At 38.3% G+C, this 26431-nt stretch overlaps 1 protein-coding gene across 50 annotated transcripts in view; it reads left to right on the top strand.

The window, feature by feature from the left end:
- LOC118268179 (titin) overlaps nt 1-26431 on the top strand; it is a 98068-nt gene that overhangs the window by 15551 nt on the left and 56086 nt on the right. For all 50 annotated transcript variants that reach the window (XM_050704162.1, XM_050704163.1, XM_050704165.1 and 47 more), the window contains exons 6-22: nt 27-170; nt 422-823; nt 920-1318; nt 1597-1992; nt 2079-2879; nt 2984-3235; nt 3347-5850; nt 6125-6319; nt 6615-8022; nt 8257-8544; nt 8626-8857; nt 8950-9121; nt 9208-9394; nt 9730-10060; nt 10248-11574; nt 11664-11793; nt 23417-26346. In XM_050704162.1, the coding sequence (XP_050560119.1) occupies nt 27-170; nt 422-823; nt 920-1318; nt 1597-1992; nt 2079-2879; nt 2984-3235; nt 3347-5850; nt 6125-6319; nt 6615-8022; nt 8257-8544; nt 8626-8857; nt 8950-9121; nt 9208-9394; nt 9730-10060; nt 10248-11574; nt 11664-11793; nt 23417-26346 (12098 nt within the window). The remainder of the gene's footprint in view (nt 1-26; nt 171-421; nt 824-919; nt 1319-1596; nt 1993-2078; nt 2880-2983; nt 3236-3346; nt 5851-6124; nt 6320-6614; nt 8023-8256; nt 8545-8625; nt 8858-8949; nt 9122-9207; nt 9395-9729; nt 10061-10247; nt 11575-11663; nt 11794-23416; nt 26347-26431) is intronic.

Genomic DNA, 26431 nt, shown 5'->3' with positions numbered 1-26431 from the left:
AATATGGTTTTTTTTTTATTTTACAGCAAATCGTTTGACGACTATGCATGATTTCGGCTACGTAGCCTTGAACATGAAATACGTTAATCCTGAGGATTCTGGTACATACACATGCCGAGCTATCAACGAATTAGGAGAAGCTGTTACTTCATCTACCCTGTTTGTACAATGTAAGTCAATCTATTTGAAGACAATATCCCTATTTTTGTGCAATTACTACCGTGACACTAAATTAATTAAAATAACAGTTTATACATGTGAACTATTTGACAAAAGTTCTATAAGAGACTTGCTGTGATTTGAAACTAGTAGACTTTTCTCTAACATTTCAAGTGAGTAAGCTGTTATTTTAAATGAACAATATACCTACGTATATAATAACAACGTAATAAACTATAGCTAACTTTGATTTTATTTTTAGCTAAAGCGTCACTTCAGCTTGAATCACAGCACGAAAGTGCTTTAGAGAAAATTCAGCAGTTGGAAGATTCTTCTCGCTACCAACGCAGAGAAGACGTTGAAGTAGCAGTTAACCAAGCTCCACGGTTCATAACACAGTTGAATGGACCTTCCAAGCTTGTAGAAGGCCAAAGTGCTCATTACGAATGCCGTATTGAGCCTTATCCCGATCCAAACATGCGTGTTGAATGGTACTTCAATGGAAAAGTCTTACAAAGTGGGCACCGCTATCGTACAGCATACGATTTCGGTTTCGCTGCACTAGATATATTGTCAGTGTACGGAGAAGACTCTGGTGAATATACTTGCAAGGTTATAAACAACTTAGGACAAGCAACATCCTCTATTAAACTTAATGTACAGTGTAAGTATAACAATATTTTAGTCAAAGCCACGTGTTCATGACATAATTTACCTATTTATTTGTCAAAAATTTGTAATAATATTCTTTATATTGCAGCTAAGGAATCTATTATAAGAGACACACAACACGAGAGTGCACTTGAAAAGATTCAGTACCTAGAAGACGACAGCAGATACAAGCGTGTAGTCCGTGATGAGAGTTTTGTGGCAGAAAAACCACAATTTGGCAAACCTTTGAAAAATGCTGAAGTATCTGAAGGTAAACCTGTCCACCTGGAAGCTACTCTCACGCCAGTGAACGATCCTACTATGCGCGTAGAATGGTACTGCAATGGCAGACCTATTCAACAAGGCCATCGGTTTAAGACTACATACGATTTCGGTTATGTAGCCTTAGATATTTTGTATGCATACTCAGAAGATAGCGGCACATATATGTGCAAAGCTACTAACGCTGTTGGTGAAGCCGTGACCACAAGCTCTGTGAAAGTAGATGGTAAGTACATAAAATTTTGAAAATACCTTAAACATAATATAACCATAAAAATATCGAAACCAATTTAATCTACTTAGTCTTCATTACGTTAAAAAGAATTACAATCTATTTAAGAAATTATAAAAATTAGTTATTCTAAAAAAGCAACGCAACATCGAAATAAGTCTTGTATTCTATTTCGTAGTCTGTGCTAGGTGAATACCTATTCAAATGTTTAATATAATCGCACTAGTATGTTAACACAAAATATGTACTTAATACTATTTGTAATGTTTTAGCTAAAGCAGGTCTTTACCTAGACACATTAGACGAACAACGCCTCAGAAAGATACAAGAATTAGAGAATTATGAGAGACCTAAGCCAGTTCAAGAAGAACAACCAGGCCAGAGGCCAGTTTTCCTGACTGCTCTTACAAGTTTGGAAAATCTGAAAGAAGGAGACCGAGCTCATTTCGAGTGCAGAGTAGAGCCAATTAATGATCCCGATCTAAAGATTGAATGGTTCCTCAATGGTCAAAAGATAAGAGCTGGTCACAGATACAGAACAACTCACGATTTCGGTTATGTAGCATTAGATATTCTGTACTCTTACTCTGAAGACTCGGGCACATACATGTGTAAGGCCACTAATAAACTTGGCGAAGCAGTTAACACATGCACGTTGAAGGTTGCAGGTAAATATATTTTTATATATTTTGTTAAATTTAAATTAGTAAAATGTTTTGGGTACATGCATATCTAATTTTTTTTTTAATAACAGGGCACCGAAGCATAATTTTGGACACTCAGCATCCAAATGGTTTGGAAAAAATAAGACAACTCGAAGCACAAGGTCACCACACTAGGATGGAAGTTGAAGAACCTAAGATTAGTCCACCTAGATTTGTTACCGAGTTACGGGGCACTACCCATGTCTTTGAAGGCCAAACAGCTCATTTTGAATGCCAGGTAGAGCCCGTCCATGATCCTAACCTAAGGATCGAATTTTATCATAACGGCAAAGCTCTGCAATCTGCTGCACGGTTCCATATCACTTTTGATTTTGGTTACGTGTCATTAGATATTCAGCATTGTGTTCCTGAAGATGCTGGTGAATACTCAGTAAAGGCCATTAATGCTCTAGGACAATGTACCTCTTCAATATCAATGACAGTAACCGCAAAAGGAAGCATTATATCGGAATCTCAACGTCCAGAAGGCTTGGAAAAAATCCGTGAATTAGAATCTGCAGAACCGTTCAAACGACCTGAGATCCCAGAACCAGTTACACGCCAAAGACCTGTATTTACTCAACCTCTCCAAAACATTGATAACATTCAAGAGGGTCAAACAGCACACTTTGACTGTCGACTTATCCCAGTCGGAGACCCAACACTGAAGGTTGAATGGTTTAGAAACGAAAAACTTATTGAAGATAGTTCAAGAATTACTAAAACTCACGACTTCGGATACGTCTCAATGACTATCACGCATGTTCGTGATGAAGATGAAGGAGTTTATATGTGCCGAGCTTCGAATCTTTTGGGAGAAGCTGTAACAACCGCTGCTATGAGAATAAAAAGTAAGTATTCTTATTATGAACTGATTGCATTTTGTGTAAAGTAACAGTACTCTATGTAGGTACAGACTGATATATATTTATTAATTTACTTATTTATTTTACAGCTAAAGCAGCCATCCAGATGGACACACAACATCCAGAAGGTATGAAGAAAATACAGCAACTTGAACAACCACAGCAAAGAAGACCAGACGAACCAGAGCGGGAATTCGAGAAACCCATTTTTACCCAGGTTCTTACAGGACCTTCTGAATTATGGGAAGGCCAACATGCTCATTACGAAGCACGTGTAGTTCCAGTTGGAGACCCAAGCTTAAGATTTGAATGGTACATTAATGGAGTAGAACTTAAAATGGGTAAGTTCATTATTGAAATCAGTATATTCGTAATGTTTATTTTATGGATTTAACCGTTATAAGTATCAGTTACTCCACAAACATATTATTCATTTGTATTATTTTTCACAGGTTCAAGATTCCGCACAACCCATGATTTCGGATTTGTAACACTAGACATCAATTCAGTTGTAGCCGAAGATGCTGGTCTTTACATGTGTAAGGCCATAAACAAGGCCGGAAGTACAGTATCATCTGCAGCATTAAAGGTTAAGACTAAGTCTACCATAGTCGACCAGGCCATGAGACCTGAGGCGTGGGAGCAAATACAGTTGAAGGAAGCTGCTATGAACAAAGTGCCGGAAATGTTTGTTGACTCCGGAGTACAACAAGCGCCTATTTTCACAACGCATCTTAAGAGCTATGACAAACTTGTTGAAGGCCAACATGTGTATTTGGAGGCTCAAGTAGAACCTAGAACTGACCCTAATCTGAGAATTGAATGGTTCAAGAATGGCATGTCTTTAACTACCGGGTCAAGATTGAAGAGTACGTTCGATTTTGGCTTAGTCACTCTTTCTATTAACAGCGTAAGAATTGATGATTCGGGAATTTATACTTGCAAAGCTACCAATCTTATGGGAGAAGCTGTTTCAACTGCTTCCATAAAGGTTGAAGATCGGCACTGGTTACTTGGTGAAACACTTCATCCTGAATCGTTAGATAGAATTGGTGCGTTAGAGCAGCCTAAATCAGGTAAACCTGAAGCACCCGAACCAGTTTACGAAATTCCTGTATTTATTTCACATCTGAACAATATTCTGTGCAAAGAGGGTGACAATATACACTTTGAATGTAACGTCGAACCATCGAGAGATCCTACACTTAAAATTGAATGGTTCTTTAACAATAAACCGTTGCCATCCGGTACAAGATACAAGAGCACACATGATTTCAGCTATGTGTCCCTGGATATTACTCACACTTATGAAGAAGATTCTGGTATCTACACATGTAAAGCTACGAACAGCAAAGGTTCAGCTACAACATCTGGTTCACTAAGATGCACCGGGGACAAAAACATATATTTCGATACACAGCACCCACAAGGAAAAGCTGGGTTGGAAGCTGTGGAGCAGGCTGAAGAAGCAAGATTGTCGAAATCAAGAAGAACTTCAGTACCCGATGTTGAATATCCTAAACCTGAGTGGGTGGTACCAGTAGCACCCGAACATCAGTTGGTTGAAGGGCAAGCGTTACACCTTGAAGGACAGGTTGAACCTAAAAATGATCCAAATCTTAAGATTGAGTGGTACTTCAACGGAAAGGTGTTGGAGCAAGGTTCTAGATTCAAGCTTACTAGTGACTTTGGTTTTGTAACATTAGATGTGACAGATGTTTATGAAAGAGATAGTGGAATATACACATGTAAGGCTTACAATAAGAAGGGTGAAGCGTTTACATCTTCAACCATCTTCTGTACTACTAAAGAAAACCTTATTGAAAGGACACAACATCCTAAAGGTACCGAGGGATTGGAAAAGATTCAAAACCTTGAAGAATCTCTCCGTAGAGAACCAGGTCAGGCTCCTGATGATGACACCGGTAGGCCTCCTGAATTCGTTACTGTTTTCCAGGATATCGTTGACATTAGTGAGGGACAAATAGCTCACTATGAAGCATCTCTGATACCTACTGGTGATCAAAGTATGGTTATCGAGTGGTTCTATAACGGCAAAACCATCGAAGCTAGTCACCGAATCCGTACTGTTTACGCTTTTGGTATGGTAGTACTCGAAATACTTGGAACTAAAACCACCGATTCCGGTGTGTACTCTTGCAGAGCTACTAACAGATGGGGACAGGCTGAAATAAGTGTCAAACTAGAATGTGTTGATAAGAGCAAAGGACAGAAACCAAGATTTACTACACATATTCAAAATGTTGAAGGTTTGAAAGACGGTCAATCAGCTCACTTTGAATGTACTGTCGTACCTGTTGATGACCCTGACTTGAAGATTGAGTGGTATCATAATGGTCAACCATTACGTCATTCTAATAGAATCAAAATGGTTTCTGACTTTGGATTTGTTGTGATGGATATAGCTTACACCCAAAATCATGACACAGGAGAATATGTGTGCCGAGCTTATAATAAATACGGCGAAGACTTCACTAAAGCTACAATAACATGCTTTGGAAGAGGTGGAGTTTATCTTGACAGTCTGCAACCCGATTCTCTGGCTAAGATCAGAGAATTAGAAAGCTTACAAGGTATTCAACAGCAAGCGCCTGCACCTGCTTCTGCTGTGCCACCAAAGTTCATTACTCAAATTCAAGATGTCACTAAATTAGTAGAAGGACAAAGTGCACATTTCGAAGCCAGGTTAGTACCTGTTGACGACCCGGATCTTAAGGTTGAATGGTTCTACAATGGCAAAAAGTTGCCGCATGGCCACAGGTACAGAACATTCCACGATTTTGGTATTGTTATACTGGATATTTTGTACTGCTATGAAGAAAATTCGGGTGTATACGAATGTGTGGCCACTAACAAATTAGGCCGAGACTCTACCAAGGCTACATTGAAATGCACGTCAAAGGAGAACTTAATCTTGGACTCGCAACTACCGCGGGTGAGTACTTTTAGTAAATAAAAACAATTTAGATGAAGGCTTATTTTTTTGCACTGTCTGTCATTAGTGCGAGCAAGCATAGTCCTATCAAACTAATTGGTTTTATCATTATTAGACTTTCGAAAATCTCAGTAACAGCACAATGTCTGAAATTATACAAAATACCCCCTTTGGCCTTTGAGGCAACTTACTACCAAAAAATATTTTTACATTCAACACCTCTGTTTTCTGTCATGTGAAGTAAAACAAATATGTAAATAAAAACTGATTTTAGGGCATGGAAGGTGGATTGGAGAAACTACAAAATCTTGAGGACTCAATGGTACGCAGAAAGGATGTCCAAGAGGAAGAAGAACGAGGCAAGGCTCCAGTATTTACAGTTCCACTATCAAACATCGATAATTTGCGCGAAGGAGAGAATTCGCACTTTGAAGCGAGGTTGACACCCACAGACGATCCTAACTTGAAGGTAAATAAAACATACGCATATTTATAGTATAAAGTACTAACAATGTCCGGTATATGGCAATAGAATCACTTATTAGTTATATGAAATTCATAACATAATAGTGGCAATAGTAGTGCAATGTTACGAATATAACAATTAAGTCATTTGTATAATATTTAGGCATATTATCTCAAATATGATATATCATATAAATCAAATATGATTTATCTACTATCAAAGTACACAATACACATGTAAATACATATATATGCATATGTATATTATTGTAATAAGTAAAATTTGTGTTCTGTTTTAGGTGGAGTGGTACTGGAACGGTAAATCTCTTAAAGCAGGCTCCAGATTCAGGACATTCTGTGACTTTGGTTTTGTAATTCTTGAAATATCTCCGACATACCCTGAAGATTCAGGTGAATATCTATGCAGGGCATATAACAACTATGGAGAGGCTGTAACAACAGCTACTATGAAGGTACAAGGAAAACGTAATATTATTTTGGAATCACAGCTGCCTAAAGGTATGGAGGGCACTATTGACAAAATTGCTGCTCTGGAGGGATATACGGGGTCAGTCGATTCCATGATTCCGGAAGCCGAGACTGGCAATCCACCAGAATTCACTACAACTCCTTCTGATTTGATTCTCTCAGAAAACTCATCGGCTCACTTCGAGTGTCGTCTCATTCCCGTTAATGATTCCAGCATGAGAGTTGAATGGTTCCACAACGGTAAGCCTCTTTTGACGGGATCCAGAGTCAAGACCATCAATGACTTCGGGTTTGTTATATTAGAAATTGCCGGTGTATACCAACGGGATGCAGGTCTTTACACTTGCAAGGCTACTAATCGACATGGAGAAGCAACAGTTTCGTGCAAACTGCAAGTTAAAGGAAGACAAGGTATTATTCTAGAACCACAGTTGCCATCTCATTTCAAATCTGGTACTGAAAGCATCCAGAAATTAGAAGAAACCTTACACAAGCGTGAAGAAATCACAATTGAAGATGAGAAACCTAACCCACCTAAATTCACGGTAGAAATTAAGGACAACCTTGATGTCGCTGAAGGTGGTCCTATTCACTTTGACTGCCGCGTCGAACCAGTTGGCGATCCAACTATGAGAATTGACTGGTTCCACAATGGCAGACCTTTCGCTACCGGGTCTCGAGTGCACATGCTTAATGACTTTGGTTTTATTGCCTTGGACATCGATTACATATATGCCCGAGATGCTGGAGAGTACACGTGCCGCGCTACTAACAAGTGGGGTTCTGCAACAACTACCGCAAAGATTACATGCAGTGCTAAGCGCGATATTGTATTGGAATCTCAGCTACCACAGGGTATGAGTGGAGAAAAGATCAAGGAACTTGAGAGAGGACGTATTAGTGATGCGCCGAAGGAAGAACCTGTTATAAGCAGTCCACCTAAGTTTATTACTCAGATTCAATCACACACGGTTGAGGAATCGGAGAGCGTGCGCTTTGAATGCCGTGTGGAACCGAAAGAAGATCCAAAACTACGTATTGAATGGTACCGCAATGGAAAACTTCTACCATCTGGTCATAGGTACCGAACCGTTTACGATATGGGATTCGTTTCTCTGGATATTTTGTACGTTTACGCTGAAGATTCTGGCGAATATGTATGCCGCGCAGTTAACGATATTGGCGAAGATTTTACCAAGGCAACAGTATCTTGTAAACGTAAGTACACATCATTAACTAGTCCATATATTAATAAGTACAGTTTTATCCGTTTTACTCATTAAAATCCCATCACATTATTTTAGTATTAGTAACCAGAATTTGTAATCGAAGAACGTATCTAGTGGTACCAACTGTATCCTCAGATAATAAATATTTAATATTACATAATACATGTATTTTTTTATTATTTTAGAGTACCTTTGTTACTATACAATATATTTTATGTTATAGAGCTGCCAGACATTATTCTGCAAAACCAAGTTCCTCGGGGTATGAAGAAATCTGAAGCTTTGACTCAAATGGAGGCTACTATCAAGAAATACACTTCAGAAATCTTCCTAACTGAAGATGACTTGTATGATGCTGATAAGAAGCAACCACCACGTTTTGTTACACAAATTGAAAGTCAAACCACCTTAGTAGAAATGGAGTCTACAAAGTTCGAATGCCAATTGGCACCGGTTGGTGACCCTAACATGAAGGTGGAATGGTTCTTCAATGGCAAACCGTTGCTACACAGTAAGTTGGTTTAATATATCGATTTCATAGAACTTAAGGATTTCAGATAGGCACATCAATTATTTTTGTTTAATTTTACAGAGAACCGCTTTACGCCGATTTATGACTTCGGATATGTGGCGATGAACTTTGGTTGGGTTTACCCCGAGGATAGCGGTGAATACCTTTGCCGAGCTACGAACTTGTACGGTATGGATGAAACTCGAGCCATCATAAAAACAGCCGGCAAACCTGGTATTGTCTATGACTCTCAACTGCCTAAACATATGAAGAGTATCGAAAAGATTAGAGAAATGGAAGCTGCATGGCAAACGTAAGTTTGTAGTAAATTCGGTTTATAACAAATTATACATTTTTACATGTAAAAAAATTACTTAATTGAAAACTATAAATATATTCTTAAAGGGTTCCCGAACAAGCAGCTGAAGAATCTAAAGCTAGATCACCACCTGTTTTCGTAAGCCGTCCAGAACCTGTGACCGTTGAAGAAGGCGAGTGGGCTCGCTTCTGCTGCCGTGTCACTGGACATCCAAAGCCTCGTGTGATGTGGCTAATCAACGGCAACACCATTGTTAACGTAATCATCTTAAAATCACCTTATTTTATTGCAATGCTCTTTAACACGTAATATGAAAAATTGATATCTGTTAATAATGATTACAGGGTTCAAGATACAAATTGACATACGACGGAATGTATCATTTTGACATACCCAAAACCAGACAATACGATACTGGTAAAATTGAAGTTATCGCTAGAAGTTCAGCTGGCGAAGCGTTAGCTACGACAGAACTCAAAGTAATACCAAGACATGACGACTACAGAGGAGTTTTGAAGAATGCTCCACGACGTGAGTATAATTATATTATCATGATTATCAGGGTGACAATATGACGCTTAACTATGCAGTTAACTATCTTTATAAAAAATTGTTTTGATTTACACATTAGTACAGCTTATAAACTGCGCTAACATACATTACCAAACTACGCACACATTGACAAACCGCTTAAGCACAAAAGTACCCCCCAGCTTCCCGTTACCTTTCCTCTCTTTATCCAAAAGGAGTGCAGCTAAATGAATTGCTTCTGCCAGCTTTGCCAACGGATTCTGGGAGAGGTATGTCTTTATTATTTACTTATTTTTTAGAAAAATGTTGTATTAATTTGTTATATTTTTCCATAGCATGGTATGATGAAACAACGCAATATCAGCGCTCAGAAACCGACCTGGAAAAAACATTTGAACAAAGACAAGTATTGCAAAGACAAGGTGTTATTGACCACAGGCCTGAGTTGAAACCGAAAGTAATAAAAGAGCCTGAAACTGAATGGCAACAAACTGTTAAGAAGAAGAAGAGCGAAGAGTACTACAACAAACTGCAGGAATTAGAAAACGAACAAGTTATTAAAGAAAGTCGTTTCAGGGAGTCAACACACCAATATGCAATCCCCGGAGAAAAAATTACTAGCAGCTCTCTTGCCAAAGGCATGGCCCAAAGATATGAGGACACTCTGTAAGTCGTACTATTTTTATATCAAAGTAGGAAACCCACTTTTATTTTATAAGAACCTTTTCCTGACCATGAAAAATAAGAAAATATATTTATTTTCTTTAATACTGACTATATGTTGTATAATTATGTCGTCTTGCGTTAAGCTATCTAATATATGGTGTACTCAAATAAATACTTATTTTTACAGAGAACAAACTGAAGTTTCTACGGAACAAGTACAGAGGAAGGTTGTGCCAAAACCCAAGATTCCTCCAGGGCCCTCTGAATCTACCGTTCACGGCAAAGAAGTACATGTCGCGAAACAGAAACAAATTCAGAAGGAAGTGGTAGGAGATACTGAAATTACTCGTAAAATAACTTCTACCGAGACTACTGAAATGGAACATAAGGCGCAAACTCAAGAAAGAGTCGTGGAAGGACCCGTAAAACCCAGTCAACCTCCAGTGTTCACTAAGAAAATGCAACCTTGCCGCGTGTTTGAACACGAACAAGCCAGATTCGAGGTTGAGTTTGATGGTGATCCGTTACCAACTATTAAATGGTACAGAGAGAATTTCCCAATTAAAAATTCTGCAGATTTCCAGATCCACACCTTTAGCACTAAATCTATTCTGATTATCAGGCAAGTCTTCATTGAAGACTCTGCCGTTTTCGCTGCAGTAGCTGAAAACCGAGGCGGAACTGCAAAATGCAGCGCTAATTTAGTGGTAGAGGAGCGCAGACGACAGGGAAGAGGAGGTGTCGCTCCGCCTAGTTTTACATTAACTGCCCAAAATGTTAATGTGACAGCCGGTCAACTAGTGAGGTTTGATACAAAAGTAACCGGGACAAAGCCAATTGATGTTTACTGGCTTAAGAATGGTAAAAAAGTTCAACCAGACATAAGAAATAAGATTCTAGAAGAAGATGGCACGTACACTCTTCTAATTCTCGAAGCGTATCCTCAAGATTCGGGTAAATATGAATGTGTTGCAATAAACAGCGCTGGTGAAGCACGATGCGACGCTGAGTGTTCTGTTAATGCTCCTGCTACCAAAGAAAAACCAAAACCTCAAACTAAAGCCGCTAATGCGCCTCCTGAGATTATTGAACCTTTGAAAGATAAGGTTGTTACAGAGGGTCAAGCGATTGAATTCAGTTGTAAGATTGTTGGAAAGCCAGCCCCAACTGTTCAATGGTACAAAGGAGAGAAACTGATCAAACCTTCCAAGTACTTCCAAATGTCTCGAACAGCTGATGAGTACACGCTTCGTATATCAGAAGCTTTCCCCGAAGATGAGGGTGATTATAAGTGCGTTGCTTATAATTCAGCTGGCCGTGTAACTGTAGCCGCAAAACTAAAAGTAACTCAACCGGATCAGGCTGAGAATTTACCTACTTTAACACCTCTCCGAGATCTAGTTGTCTATGAAGGGCAGCCAGCGCAATTCAAAACCCACATAACCAGCAAAGTCAAGCCAACTATTCAATGGCTTCGAGAAGGTGCTCTTATACCTGAAACGCCAGATTTCCAGGTTAGCTAATCAAATCAATTACTTATTCAGTCTTAAATTTTCAATTAATCTTCAATTAGATAATTAACATATCTATATTTTTTTTCCAGATGATCCACGAAGGAAACAATGCAGTGTTGCTGATCGGAAACACGTACGAGGAAGACACTGGCACCTTCACCTGTCGGGCCACGACTGCCGCCGGCCAAGTCGAGACTTCGGCAAAACTAGTCGTCAAAAGTAAGACATAGATACAGGCAGCGAGCTCGCGTCGCGCACTTTTAATCCATTAATGTAGTGTTTCTTTGTTTCATCTTTATATCACTTTGAGATCGGGTGAAAACTACTGCATAAAGTTAAACTCAGAAAGTTGACATGCGAGGATAAAATTAAATTATATGGCTTTAAAATCGTAGCGGTTACCGCAATAACGACTTACGTCCGCTTAAACACACCCCCACGATCACCATCTTGACAATATGACACAAATGATTGCGAGTTTAGGTTACATTACATGTAAAAAGTTCACCTTTCAAAGAATAGTTCGCGTGAATTATGATAATGCACATTTAATGTGAATGGCTTTGCCGCAATACCATAGCGGCGAACTTGTTAATTTATGGTATAAAAGGAAATATATACATATCTGCGCAAAACATGTTATTGCGTAATATATTGTCTATATTTGTAAATAATGTATGTCTGTGCGGTGTGCACGAACGAACAAGTTATCCTTTCATATTTTACCTTCCCTTACCTTATTTGAGTTTGAAAACCATTTCACCTTTGGACCAAGTAAAGTTTTAAGTCCATGTGGGTATCATTTTCCTATATATAATTTATCTACAAAAGTAAATGAACTTACTATAAAACCTGTTTATGTTCATACTAAACAGAACATCTGTAAAGTCGTGTCTATTGAAACTATTTCCCAATAATAATGCACGTTATTTCTAAGAAACAAACAGTGCTCGCAAGAGAATGAATGTAAAGCCCTTTTTGAGAAAAGAGTGCGATGGAAAAATAACGAGCATGCTCACGATTTTAAATCGATTCCTTCTTTTATTTTGGGCACGTTAATGTATAAAGTTATACTTCTATCTTTAAAACTTTTCTTTCATACCAGAATAACAAAAGTTCGCCGTTGTGTTATGACGACAGAGCAGCACATGCAAAATCTAACATAAACGCAAATCGATTCGATTGTAAATTTAACTCGTAGTACTATTTGGGCGAATTTCCGCATCTAACATCGCTGTATATTTAAGCTTTTTGTGTAAATAGTCTAGTCTTACCAAGAGGCAGGCGACATATGAAGATCATCGAGCGACGGCCAGGAGCTTCCATATAGTTGGACACACGTAACTGTGATTAACATGAACACGAGACATTTTACGACTGTTTTGTTTTGCTTTTACCGCTACGATGTTTACTAAATGTAAATGTATACTTTGACCGATTATACTGTATATTAGAATACATTGCGTTATACTTAAAGCAAAGACGCGTCTTCGATAAAACATCAAATGTATTTTTCACCCAATACTCATTCATAATAATTTATTTTAAGCCTGCTATAGTTAATGAATTATTTATTTGGCCTTATTAACCATAATCAGTAAAAGATTTGACGCTTTTTGTGTTGAGTTCTGTTCAGCCGTTTTGTATAAATTCATTATTGAGTTCAACATTAGGTATCTACATCCGCTGCAGTACATATCTATTCAATGTCTCGTTTACTCTTTACCGCGGATATTCGAGGAACTCATTTAGTGACTTTTACGAAATGTCTGACTGACTTGTGAATCTTATGAAAATGATCTTGGTATTATTTGTCTATTATAAAGGTCATTTCATTTGAAATTCACTTTATCAAATAGTAATTGAAACTTGGACTTTTAATTCTTTAAGTCCTAAAACATACCTTTATTTATTATGCGCTTATGTTCAGAAACATTTTGATACCTGAATTAGTCCCAGTTTCAATGTTTAACCTTGTCTAAGCATGTATCACTGTTTGTACCGTCCGATTTAGATTTTTGGCATTACTTTTAAGTCAATCACAGCTAACAATGTTGCACGTGGGGTGCGGCGGCCGTGCCCTCACCTGATGTTACCTAACAGCTACGACTAACTTTGTCAGTGTCATGGCGTATCAGTAGGGTAATGTCTATGTCAAGGTTTGCGATAGTGAGTGACCCATTACGGGCACTGGACGAGAGGGGGAGGGTCGTTCTCGCGGGCCACAAAGTTAATCGTGGTTGTTTATCTCGCCATGCCTTTAGATCCGCTGTCAACTCTTCTATGACAAAGAAACATAAACTTAGTGTACTAAGTCGCTCACCCTGCGGCTCACCACTTTACTTAAAGTACGCACGTGCCTTGCCAGTTTCTATGTTTTGACAACACTGCCGATATTGATCACCTAATTTTTTGCAAGTACAAATCCAAATTGAATGAGATTTTATAGTTTAACGTTACAGTGATCTTTAACTTAGTTTGTTTTAAGTGCACGATATTGTTAAAATTAAAATTGTGTTGTATGTTTCACCTAATTGTATTAAGTTATTAGGCGTGGCAGTATTTTATGACTAAATGAATTCTTAGACTATTTTAATAATAATAATATATTTATGACGTAAAATTTTTGTATGTTACCTTTATGTGAAATCTGTTTAATAAATGCTATAAATTAATAATAATTTCGCATTATTCTATACACAACAAAACTATCTTCAGTACTTTCAAGTGTGAATCGCTCGTTAAAGCCGTAGGTAGAATAGAGTGACAATCATCTTACATTAAACACGATGCACTTACACCCAGAGCCTGTTATCCATCAGATAAATTGAAGCTAACAATATTCTGACGAAAGTGTGTATGCAGTCGTATAATGCATACACCTTTGATGGATAGCGAGGTCGCTTTGGTTGCTTTCCTTCATTCAACTGGCACAACTCTCTCTAAACTTCTATTTTCTTTCTTCATGCTATTCAAATCTCAGTTGTGATTTAATTAGTCACATGGTTTTTTGTTACTGTTGTCACTAAACAGTTGATTAACTATATTACTATTAAAGACTATTTTAATAATGCCAGTTTGTTGATACTACTAGCTTTATATTTAGATTTTTACACAAATCTAGCATTAATATAAGTAGATTATTTTTGAATGTTATTTAAATTAATATATTATAATCGACATAAAAACTCTTTATATTCAAAATAACGATAATGTATATCTGACATTTAGGTAGGTACACACTACATGACACGAAATGTACTACAAATTTGAATTTTTTTGGCTTTAGAAGTTCGTAGCAATCGTAGCTACTTATAAACTTACTACACTTATGCAGAAATTCAAAGTGAACTGTGTACTGGAAATAAGGTAAGTAACTCGGTAAGTAACAGTTTGTAATCGGAGGTGTATCTTACATGTGCAGAGAGCAAAGAAAGATAAACGTATAAAATAGAGCACGCGTGTGTACACTGCACGTGTACGTCAACCAACCGAAAAAACTATTTAGGTGTCTGATTTCTAGCTAGCTCGTCCACGATTTTGTAAAAAATCTTGAGAAAAATCTATAATCATCACCGGGACCCCCAATAAAAGCAAGAATAAGAATAACCTAATATAAAATCTACTCATCATTTATTCTTCTTTGATGATCACATTTTAGTTTTCTATCGCATTGACTTTTTAATCGATTTTTGTAATTTTTTTAATACTAGGTAAGTTGTGATGATGATGATCTTGATATCCTAAAATGCTTTTCAATGACTAGTGACTCGTTAGGATCAGAAATAAGAAAAATGAAAGAATTTTCCGTCCTTCATTTTTTCTTTCTTTCAACATCCACTGGACTGAGTCGTATTTGTATGATTATAAATGATGATGGGACCAAGTCCCCTAACTATTTTTTTCTTTGCCGTATTTCACTGGTCTAAACAAACTTAGAAAATAAAACGATATAACTCAGAAAAAGTCACATTCTACAGTAGATCAACCATGAAAACACCGGAACTGTAGTTCGGCGCGTTCCAGGGAAATGAATGACTGTTTTGGATCCTACAATAAAATAAACCAGGAGATATTATTAGAGGAGGAGAAAATGAAACCGATAGTTTCCACTTCCCTCGTTGAATTTAATGCAAGAGACAGAACTACTTAAGCCCAAACGCACAAAGAGACTGCACAACTGGGAGAAGCCCAGTCGTCAAGCACCACGGAAATTTGACTTAAAACTAAGTGGGTCCTATGTGTGAGCTTACTTGCCTCCAATAATAGGTATGGCAAAAACGTCTAAACTCACGGAAATTTGGTCTACATTCCACGAGGTCTGTATAATAGACTACACCTGATGAAACAATTAAATTATGTAATATAGTGTTACGCTCAAATTACCACAGACCACACTCCCAGAGTATGTGATAGGCGGACTGCTCGTGTTGCAACTCCGCTGTCGAACATTGGCACTATGGTGAATCAACAAATTTAAATGAGAACAATTTGCTTTTAAAGTTGCCATATCCAGTAAAAATATTGGACATCACAGTGATACATCTCCAACCATGACCTCTCCAGCCACTCATGCACCTATGGAAAGAACTGATAAAAGTGGCGGCCCTTGATAGAAAATTCCCATCTACACTGCCATTCAGTTAGTAGTTCATCCCATACATCTGTTAATTGTACTATAAAATTGCGGAAAAGTTAGGTCTCGCATCATAGTACAGAGAAGCAAGTTTCTTAAGCCTCTAGGCCACCTTAGGTACACTTAAAGCTAAGTAATTGTGACAGACTTCGTGAGGGATCGGTCAATTCGAGTATCATCGATGGCTGCTCGTCTAGGGATTGCAATCCGGTCCGGCGGATCCGGTAATCCGGCGGATCCGGCGTGTTTTTGGACCTACCGGATCCGGTGAGTCGGCGCCGGATCCGTTCAATACCTAACCGAAAGAGAAATAAAATTCTGAGCTCAATATAAGTTCACAATGCGATTGTGTAGTCGTGTATAACTTATTACTTGTTCAGTCAGAATATTTACCTGCTTTTTTTTTGTTAAATTCAGAACGGAAATGTTTATGTATCTAGGGTATAGAGGGAAAGTTAATGCTAAAACAGAAACAGATTATGAGAAAATACTTAAAAAAGAAATGACTGTGTATGAAGTAGAAGGAGTAAAATGGAAAACACATTTCGCTGATCTACAGTTACTTGATGGCGATTAGGCAAACCAGTGTTGAGGCAGAAAGGGCCTTTTCTGCCGCAGGTTATATTTGTAGTGCCATCAGAAGCAGACTAGGAGACAAACACTATTTGTTTTCTTAGATCGTTTTTTCAGGCACAGAAATAATTTTAATTTGAATTTTGCATTGCAGAAAATAAATGCTTCTTGTTTTGTTTCTTAGGATTATGAACTGAAGTTGTTGATTTTATAAGTACAAATTTAAAAGACTGTTTTGTTATATAACTGTGTAGATTATTAATAAGAGTTTAATAGTATTATTATTACTTAAGTACTTTCATATACTTACATAGATAGGTACAGCAATAAGTGAGAGTCAGACTGATTACTTTATTATTAAAATAGTTTCATAATTTGATTTAGTACAAATAGTACCAAAAATTACAATTAATACCAAAAAATATAATTAAAAGTGATTTTATTTTCCATGAATACGTATTTTATCTTCTTTTTATACATTATTATCAAAACTATAAACCACTAAATACTAGGCCCTAAGTAACTTTAAAATCCGGCCGGATCCGTCCGGATCCGGCCGGATTAGCATCAATCCGGTGAATTCCGGCCGGATTGAAAATCATACCGGATTGCAATCCCTATGCTCGTCTGATCAATTTGACATCAACGCCGGAGTCCCTTAAGTGTCAGTACTTCCGGCAACGCTTCTTTTGCTGCACATCAACGATCTTCTTAAGCCCGGTATCTTTGGGTATGCAGATGACAGCACAGTTGTTAAAAGGTATGTGTCCGATGCGCGGACTAGCGGAACACAGATCCGGTCTCTTAGAGAATCCATGCGAACGGTTGAACTCGTCCTTGAAGACGCTCTCCGACTGGGGTGACGCCAACTTGGTCAAGTTCAACGCTGCCGAAACCCAGGCGTGTCTATTCTTCGCCAAACGGAGTCAATTTCCGCTGACTCCTACTTTCCGAAGTGTATCCGTTCTAACATCGGATCATCTTGAGCTTCTAGGCGTAACTTTACCGCCTACACTAAACTTCGGCTAGAACTAAACTAAAACTAGAACTACTTCTTGTATAGAGTCGAAGGATTACAGTTTCAACCACAAGGACTTAGTAATAGGAAACAAAACAATAAAAGATCGTTATTATTGGACGAATACAAATTCACGTAGTACAGTAGTAATCAATAGGGTATCTATGGCTATTATTGTCCCGACTGTGACTGAATTCCTAAATATATGTTAAGGTACTTTTAGATGCACTTTGTACTAACTATACAAAGTGCATCACAACTACCATATTATTTATTAAATTTATCTACGCAGAAGCATAATTGTCATAAATCTTGTAAAGTATACTACGCATCCTGACAGTACATACGAATACTACCGTAGGTGTCGGTACGTATACGCGACGTTGACAGTGCGAAATGTCCTGGAACTCTTCTGACTCTATTGGCAGGTAAATGCATTAAACTTTCTACCTCACACAGCAAAACTGTGGAATGAGCTATCGTCTGCGGTATTTCGGAACCGATACTACCTGCAAGAAAAGGGTCTTTCGGCTTTTTTAAAAGGCTGGCAACGCACCTGTGTCTCCTTTACTGTTGCGGAAGTTCAAGAGCGGCGCTGATCGCTTACAACCAGGTAGACCGCTTGCTCGTTTGCTCCTATTCCATAAAAAAAATTTATGTATGATTTGTCTTGCGTATAGTGAGTTAGTACATTGAACATAAAGTATGGCGGGCGCTTGGAGGAAGGTCGAACCATCAAGTGACGCGTGCACCAGACTAGACACGACCTTCAGTAATGAAGAGAACGACTGAGATGATAGCCCACGAATTTAATTAAAGGGGATTTCTCCTTAATATATAAGTCACGCAGAAAGTAACAGAATACACTCAAACCAGGAGACTCGAACTATAAAGAAAGTGGTGTTTAGTGACAGATAGGTTTACGCGATAACAGCAGATACATGGGTCAGATCTGCTACTTATGGTGTATAATCGAGAACATCAGGAAAGCAAAGTATATAATGCTTGAGGAAGAATAGTGGAGAGATGAATTGTGGCTAATATTAACCATGTACGCAGTTAATATTCGGTTGACTACATTCGGTGTAAGTAAGACATATAAGTATATGTCTCACTTCCTTACTTTAATAAAGTTCTTTCCTTTTCTTAACTGATTCTGCCCATATTTGTTGGTACGTGAGAAATATTAATTTTGTTTGTTTTTTGTACAGTTATATATAACTTGATCGTAAATTTAATAAATAATTAAAAAAGCTACCTAGCTTTTAGCTACCTGGCTTATAAATTAGACAGAGATGGAAAATATTACCAATTTCAAAAATATGAACCTACCTACATACCTACCTATGAACGTTTTTTGGTTAGCCGTGTTTACTATACTAACGCGACGTCCAGTGTGAGCGATCTAGACGCGAAGGCGATGCTGTGCAGCGCGGCGCGAAAACAACAAACTGTCAAAATGTATTGACGTGGCCCACGTGACCATCGCACGTGGCATGCAATGAGGCGCGGGGCGAATGCGATCAATTACTTTGATCGCGAACTGGACATAGTGCCGTTAAGTTTCAGTTTATAATGTCGAAAACAGAAACAAAATGGAACGATTCAGACGCACTAGGACATAGCTGCGGCATCACACCGCACCGCGTTGAATTCGCGTGTTCACTTTCGCTTATAGATTGCTCTCGCAGGACGTCGCGTAACTGACTGGATTCGTATGTTACCGACGATGATTTTCGATATTTACATGGTTCAAGATTTATAGATATAGATAGATTTATAGGCGGTGGTGATTTCACAGGCCATTTTGAAATAATCAGTGAAAGAAAACCAGCCGTGAATGTGGAACATGACATCACGCCAAGAAACAAGGGAATAGAGGAGATATTAATTGGAAAAAAGAATTTGAATCTGTTCTCGCTACTGTTCTTAAAATACAATATTTTTAATTAAAATACAAAGCGCAAGGCTTTTTACTATTTCAGCTGTTGCTGCTGAAAGAGGAGATAATCAGAACGGATTTAGACCATGGATGGATACGCAAGATGGAATTTTTAAGATAAAAATATTTAAAACACCGAAACATCTCAGCACGGACTCTAATAGTTTATCGTGTTTGTAATTGACAGTTTATTGTGTCCATGGGGCGCACTGTCCTTTTACCATCAGAGTGACCTGGTCTGGCTACTTTTTGTCTTTTGTCCTATAAAGAAGCCCTATCCTATAAAGAAGTAGACATTTACACTTACCAACAAACGGGCAAACATGTCTATGATTATTATGCTCTACAATCTGATACTGAGAACTTATTCCTAATAAAATATTTTTTTATTGGGACAAATGCGGCACCATCTTCCAAGACTCTCAAGTAAGCCAAGCCAGAATCTACTGCAGATACCCGTGAAAACACCGGAAAACTGAAATCCGACGCGTTCCAGAGGCATAAATGTCTGTCTTGGATGCCGCAACAAAATAAATCAGAAGACATTATATAGGCAAGAAATAACTAAGTAGTTTCCATTTATCTTTCATATTTTCTCTCACTTTACATTTACTGCAGGAAACAGAATGTCTTCTCTGAAGAGACTTTTATTATGCATTTACGTAATTTAGTTGCCAAATACTACGAAAATTTTACTAAAGCCAAGCTAGTTTTGTGAGCTCTTACACTTATTTGCAATAATAGGAATAAAAAAAGCCCAAAACGCATGGAAATATGTTCTAGATTCCACAATGTGCATATAGTAACCTACACCTGATGAAATAATTTGATAAATTATATTTTATTCGAACTATGTCAGATAATCATCTGACATAGTTCGAATATTTAATAACGTTCATATTGCCAAAGACCACACTCCCAAAGTATGTAATGAACAAAGTGCTATTATACCGCTGTCGAACATTGGCAACCTGGTGAATCAACAAGTAATGAGAACAATTCGCTGTTAAAGTTGCCATGAGCAGGACGAATTTGGGCACCACGATGTTCCACATCGGTCCGCTCGTGTATAGATAAAAGATCCTTATAAAATTTATTGAAATTGCAACCGAAAAGAAGCCCTAGCCTTCCCATACTCTATACAGTTATCGGTCATATTAAATTGGCCATAACTAAATATTGAGCTATGTATCTAACTTGTCCTTCTCCAAGTCAATAGCTAAATATTTTCATTTTACAATTAAGTGTGGTCTTTATTTACATATATAGCACATCAGCACTGTGATATAATTGCAGATTCCGATTTAATTTCCAAATTTTCTGGCGGTTGAGGCTCTGTCTTGCTTTCTGCAGCAAAAGCGCTGAGGTCATGCATCATGGAGTAGGCGTCTTCACCATCAGCATAATATTTAGGCTCAATCTCAAGTATCTTGAAACCAAGACTGTTAGTGTACAAATTGAACGCGGCTCTGTTGCTTTTCCTTACATGTTGTTCCTTACCAGTGGCTAAATACGTATCCCTATAGCCTAATATATAGTATATTATAGTAACCTAGTATATTAAGCCTTGAAACATTCCACCATAGCAAGTGAAGCTTGGTTCATAAGCTTCTGGGCGAGTCCAAGACGTCGTCTTTGCTCGTCTTATCCCTAAGACGTCGATATCCTTAAATATATCGTAACTGTGTATCCTGCTCTTGAATTAGACCACTCTCAATAAAATATCTCTCACGAAAATATATGACGAGAGACGGTTCGACGACCGACGACGATACTTCACACTGGAACAATACGCTTTACTCAGCATGATTTCGGTCGTGTATGAAGTACTGCTCTCATAACTCAGCCTGTTCCGCTAAGTACCAACTAGAAGCAGCCAAAACCATCGACGGACCTGTCAAAAGGCGTATCGATGATGTATACAGAGAAATTGCACAATTTGATTCCCTTCAGTTCATTTCAACTTCGTACCATGCTCCACCCACTGGCACGAAATCTATTTTAGAAGGATAAAAACTAGGTCTGTAGGTTTCGAAAGAATAGAAATGCGTAATCCATCATTGGCCACATCCTCATTTGTACCACTATAAAATTAAATCTTACTTAATCGTCGTTACTTTTCGTATGGATAGGTTCGGAAACTATAAACTATTATCGTTAAGAACGTAAGCTCTAAAATGGTTGGCGGCATTGAGATAGAATAAAATGATTCGCTAGACGAGCTCTGAAATGTTCGTTTCTCACCAAGGTTGAAAAGATCGCTGTAAGACCAATGGCCGAAAAAGCTTTTGCTGAAGGATTCTTGGTGCAACAGTCAGTGTCTGTGTACTTAGTTTTGTCGAATAACCAATACTGGCGAAATTATATACGTCCAAAATTTTAATGACATGCATTTTAAATACAAAATTAAGATTGGACCACGACGTCACAGTACAGCATCCCATTATTTTCAGTTTTTAACAAATTCTTTAAATGCATTTTATATTGCATCTCGGGTACTTAAATTTATCCCTCCGAATAGATTTTAAAATATTGGGAAAAGTAGAGTAGAGATATATTGGTGTGTTGGCTAATAAGTAGGGCTGGTCCCGGTTTCAATCCCGTCCATTATAACTGAGAGGCTGTCTGCTGTGCAGAATTAGTAGACGCAGTCTCATGCAGGAGTAGTGGATCCGAATCTTTAGCTAAAACTGGATACTGAGAAACCGAACTTGAAGATGTGCTAGCACCTTTTTTTACTAAAAGTGTATTTAAAATAGTTCTTTATAGTACACATCATGTATCAATTTTGAAAGATTACAAACGTCATAAATCGATATCAATTATGTCAAGATATTCATCTTCAAACCTTTTTGTCACCGTCAACCGTGAAAAATTCACCAGATATCGACTTAGTGAAAATGCGATCACCTCATGACAGGGGCGTAGCTAGTGCCGAATCTGGCGTATCAATTATACGCTGCCCCAGGCAACGTGCGTAAGCAATAAATAATATATTTCTCAAATTTTTATTTCATTTCAAAAATTACTGAAGTCCAAATAATCAATTCCTTTTTTCCCGCATGAAATCAAAAGTTGGCATCAATTTTAGGAAAATTATCGTCATCATAAGACTGCGAGACATGGGTTCGCTGTTGTAGCATCAGTAACCCCTCTTTGAGGCTTGAGAGACAGGGCAGGAAAAGTCATTGGCCAATGATGATTTTATAAATTCCAAAAAAATAAGACTGTGTCCCATGAGGAGAGCAAAAACAGACGTTATCTTAATACTTCGTATAATGAAGAGTGTGGCTCTCCTTTATAGGGATTATGGTCGAAGAAAATTTACTTATAATACACAGATGAAACATCAGATACTGGTAGCCAAAAGATTGTATAAGAGCTGTCTAATAGATAGAATATTTGAATATTCACTTACATAACATTAACATAACCCAGGTAACATCACACCTCCTTTGAAAAAGATGCTCCTGTCAATATGCATATACGAGACACACTATTATTTATTCTCAGTTATGTCATGAGGCTCACGTTATAACACGTACATATACATATACGTTTACTTATACAGTTGTACCTAATATTATCGTTTTATTGGGGTAGGTAAATTCCAAATACCGAACAGAAAATAAATGTGTTTTACAAACTAATTAACAATAATTCCTTTTTTCAGAGTCGCGACAAGCAGTACGCAAAACGTTTCATGACAAGACCGACGTAAAAATCTCGAAAACTGATGAAACTGACTCTACACAAGTCAGTAGATCATTATATCAATCTACGGAAGAAAGTAACTTATTGAAAATTCAAAGTACGCAAGACGTAAATACACAAAAAGTTGTTTCAAATATCCCGTGGCGTAAACAAAGTCAGATTACACAAGAAACCACAGAAGAAGTTCTTGAAATAAAGCATTGGAGAAAGCCAAAACAGGAGACTAAACTGTCTTCTACGGAGGAAAAATCCATAACAGAAGACTCTTCTATTCTAAAGATACAGGATGATGTTGAAATCGACAAAACTAAGCAAGAGATTCTGCAAGTTAAAAATTGGAGAAAACCTCGCGCTAAAGACGACCAAACAGGGAAAGATAAGATAGTCACTACAGAAGATACTAGTATACTCAAAATTCAGTCAGAAACAAATGAAGAAAAAACACAAAACTTGGAAACCAAATCTTGGAGAAAGCCGCGACGCGAGGAGAAACCTACCGAAACCACATCAATTGAGGAAGATTTATCAATTATGCAAATTGATAAAGATGAGGATACTGAGCAAAAGAAAGTACCTCAGTGGAGAAAACCACGGGATGAAAAGAAACCTATTATAAGAGAAGAAAGAAAAAATTCCATACCTTGGACTGAAGAAAGCATTAAACTCCGGCCAACTAAAGTAGAAAAATCTGTGATCGTCAAAGAAAAAATAGAAGATGTTACTTTAAAACAAGTAAGGAAGGGATCAATAAAACAAGTTGATACTGAAGAAACTGAAGAACTCTTGAAATATGAAGAAGATACAGCGATACTTAAAATTGAAGAAACACAAGACAATGATGTACCGGTTTGGAGACGTAAGTCCAAGAAATTGAAAGATGAAACAGATACAGCGCTAGACAAAAAAGCACCCGATGAAGAAAAAACAGAAGAAGTTACACCAAAACAGAAGAAAACGAAACCAGTTGATGAAGCTACACCTGAAGAACCTAGGTGGTTAACAGGCAAAAGGCGACCAAAAGAAGAAGAAACAAAGGAAGAGGTGGTCCTTAAGCCAGTTCCAAGGCAAAAAGCACCCGAAGAAGAAAAATCAGAAGAAGTAACATTAAAGCCTGTTAAAAAAGAGAAGGTAGTGGAAGAGGCTAAGCCCGAGGAACCTAAGTGGCCGACAGGCAGAAGGCGACCGAAGGAAGAGGAACCGAAGGAAGAGGTGGTTCTCAAACCAGTTCCAAAGCAGAAAGCACCCGAAGAAGAAAAGCCAGAAGAATTACAACTGAAGCCGGTCAAAAAAGAGAAAGTTGTTGAAGAGGCTAAGCCCGAGGAACCTAAGTGGCCGACAGGCAGAAGGCGACCGAAAGACGAGGAACCGAAGGAAGAGGTGATTCTCAAACCAGTACCAAAACAGAAAGCACCCGAAGAAGAAAAACAAGAAGAAATAACATTAAAGCCTGTTAAAAAGGAGAAAGTAGTTGAAGAAGCTAAACCTGAGGAACCTAAGTGGCCGACAGGCAGAAGGCGACCGAAAGAAGAAGAACCGAAAGAAGAGGTGGTTCTTAAACCAGTCCCGAAACAAAAAGTACCTGAAGAAGAAAAACCAGAAGAATTACAACTGAAGCCTATCAAAAAAGAAAAAGTTTTTGAAGAGACTAAGCCCGAGGAACCTAAGTGGCCGACAGGCAGAAGGCGCCCGAAAGACGAGGAACCTAAAGAAGAGGTGAATCTCAAACCAGTACCAAAACAGAAAATACCCGAAGAAGAAAAACCAGAAGAAGTAACATTAAAGCCTGTTAAAAGAGAGAAGGTAGTTGAAGAAGCTAAGCCTGAAGAACCTAAGTGGCCGACAGGTAGAAGGCGACCGAAGGAAGAGGAACCGAAGGAAGAGGTGGTTCTCAAACCAGTTCCAAAGCAGAAAGCACCTGAAGAAGAAAAACCAGAAGAGGTAGCATTAAAGCCTGTCAAAAAAGAGAAGGTAGTTGAAGAGGCTAAGCCCGAGGAACCTAAGTGGCCGACAGGCAGAAGGCGCCCGAAAGAAGAGGAACCAAAAGAAGAGGTGGTTCTCAAACCAGTACCAAAACAAAAAGCACCCGAAGAAGAAAAACCAGAAGAGGTAGCATTAAAGCCTGTCAAAAAAGAGAAGGTAGTTGAAGAGGCTAAGCCCGAGGAACCTAAGTGGCCGACAGGCAGAAGGCGACCGAAGGAAGAGGAACCGAAGGAAGAGGTGGTTCTCAAACCAGTACCAAAACAAAAAGCACCCGAAGAAGAAAAACCAGAAGAGGTAGCATTAAAGCCAGTTAAAAAGGAGAAGGTAGTTGAAGAGGCTAAGCCCGAGGAACCTAAGTGGCCGACAGGCAGAAGGCGACCGAAAGACGAGGAACCGAAGGAAGAGGTGGTTCTCAAACCAGTACCAAAACAGAAAGCACCCGAAGAAGAAAAACCAGAAGAAGTAACATTAAAGCCTGTTAAAAAAGAGAAGGTAGTTGAAGAGTCTAAGCCCGAGGAACCAAAGTGGCCGACAGGCAAAAGGCGACCGAAGGAAGAGGAACCGAAAGAAGAGGTGGTCCTCAAACCAGTTCCAAAACAGAAAGCACCTGAAGAGGAAAAACCAGAAGAATTACAACTGAAGCCTGTTAAAAAAGAGAAGGTTGTTGAAGAGGCTAAGCCCGAGGAACCTAAGTGGCCGACAGGCAGAAGGCGACCGAAAGAAGAAGAGCCAAAGGAAGAAGTGGTTCTCAAACCAGTACCAAAACAAAAAGCACCCGAAGAAGAAAAACCAGAAGAGGTAGCATTAAAGCCAGTTAAAAAGGAGAAGGTGGTTGAAGAGGCTAAGCCCGAGGAACCAAAGTGGCCGACAGGCAGAAGGCGACCGAAGGAAGAGGAACCGAAGGAAGAGGTGGTTCTCAAACCAGTACCAAAACAAAAAGCACCCGAAGAAGAAAAACCAGAAGAGGTAGCATTAAAGCCAGTTAAAAAGGAGA

The sequence above is a fragment of the Spodoptera frugiperda genome, chromosome 25 (assembly GCF_023101765.2).
Source record: "Spodoptera frugiperda isolate SF20-4 chromosome 25, AGI-APGP_CSIRO_Sfru_2.0, whole genome shotgun sequence".
NCBI lineage: Eukaryota > Metazoa > Arthropoda > Insecta > Lepidoptera > Noctuidae > Spodoptera > Spodoptera frugiperda.
This window is presented reverse-complemented; position numbering and strand designations above follow the sequence as displayed.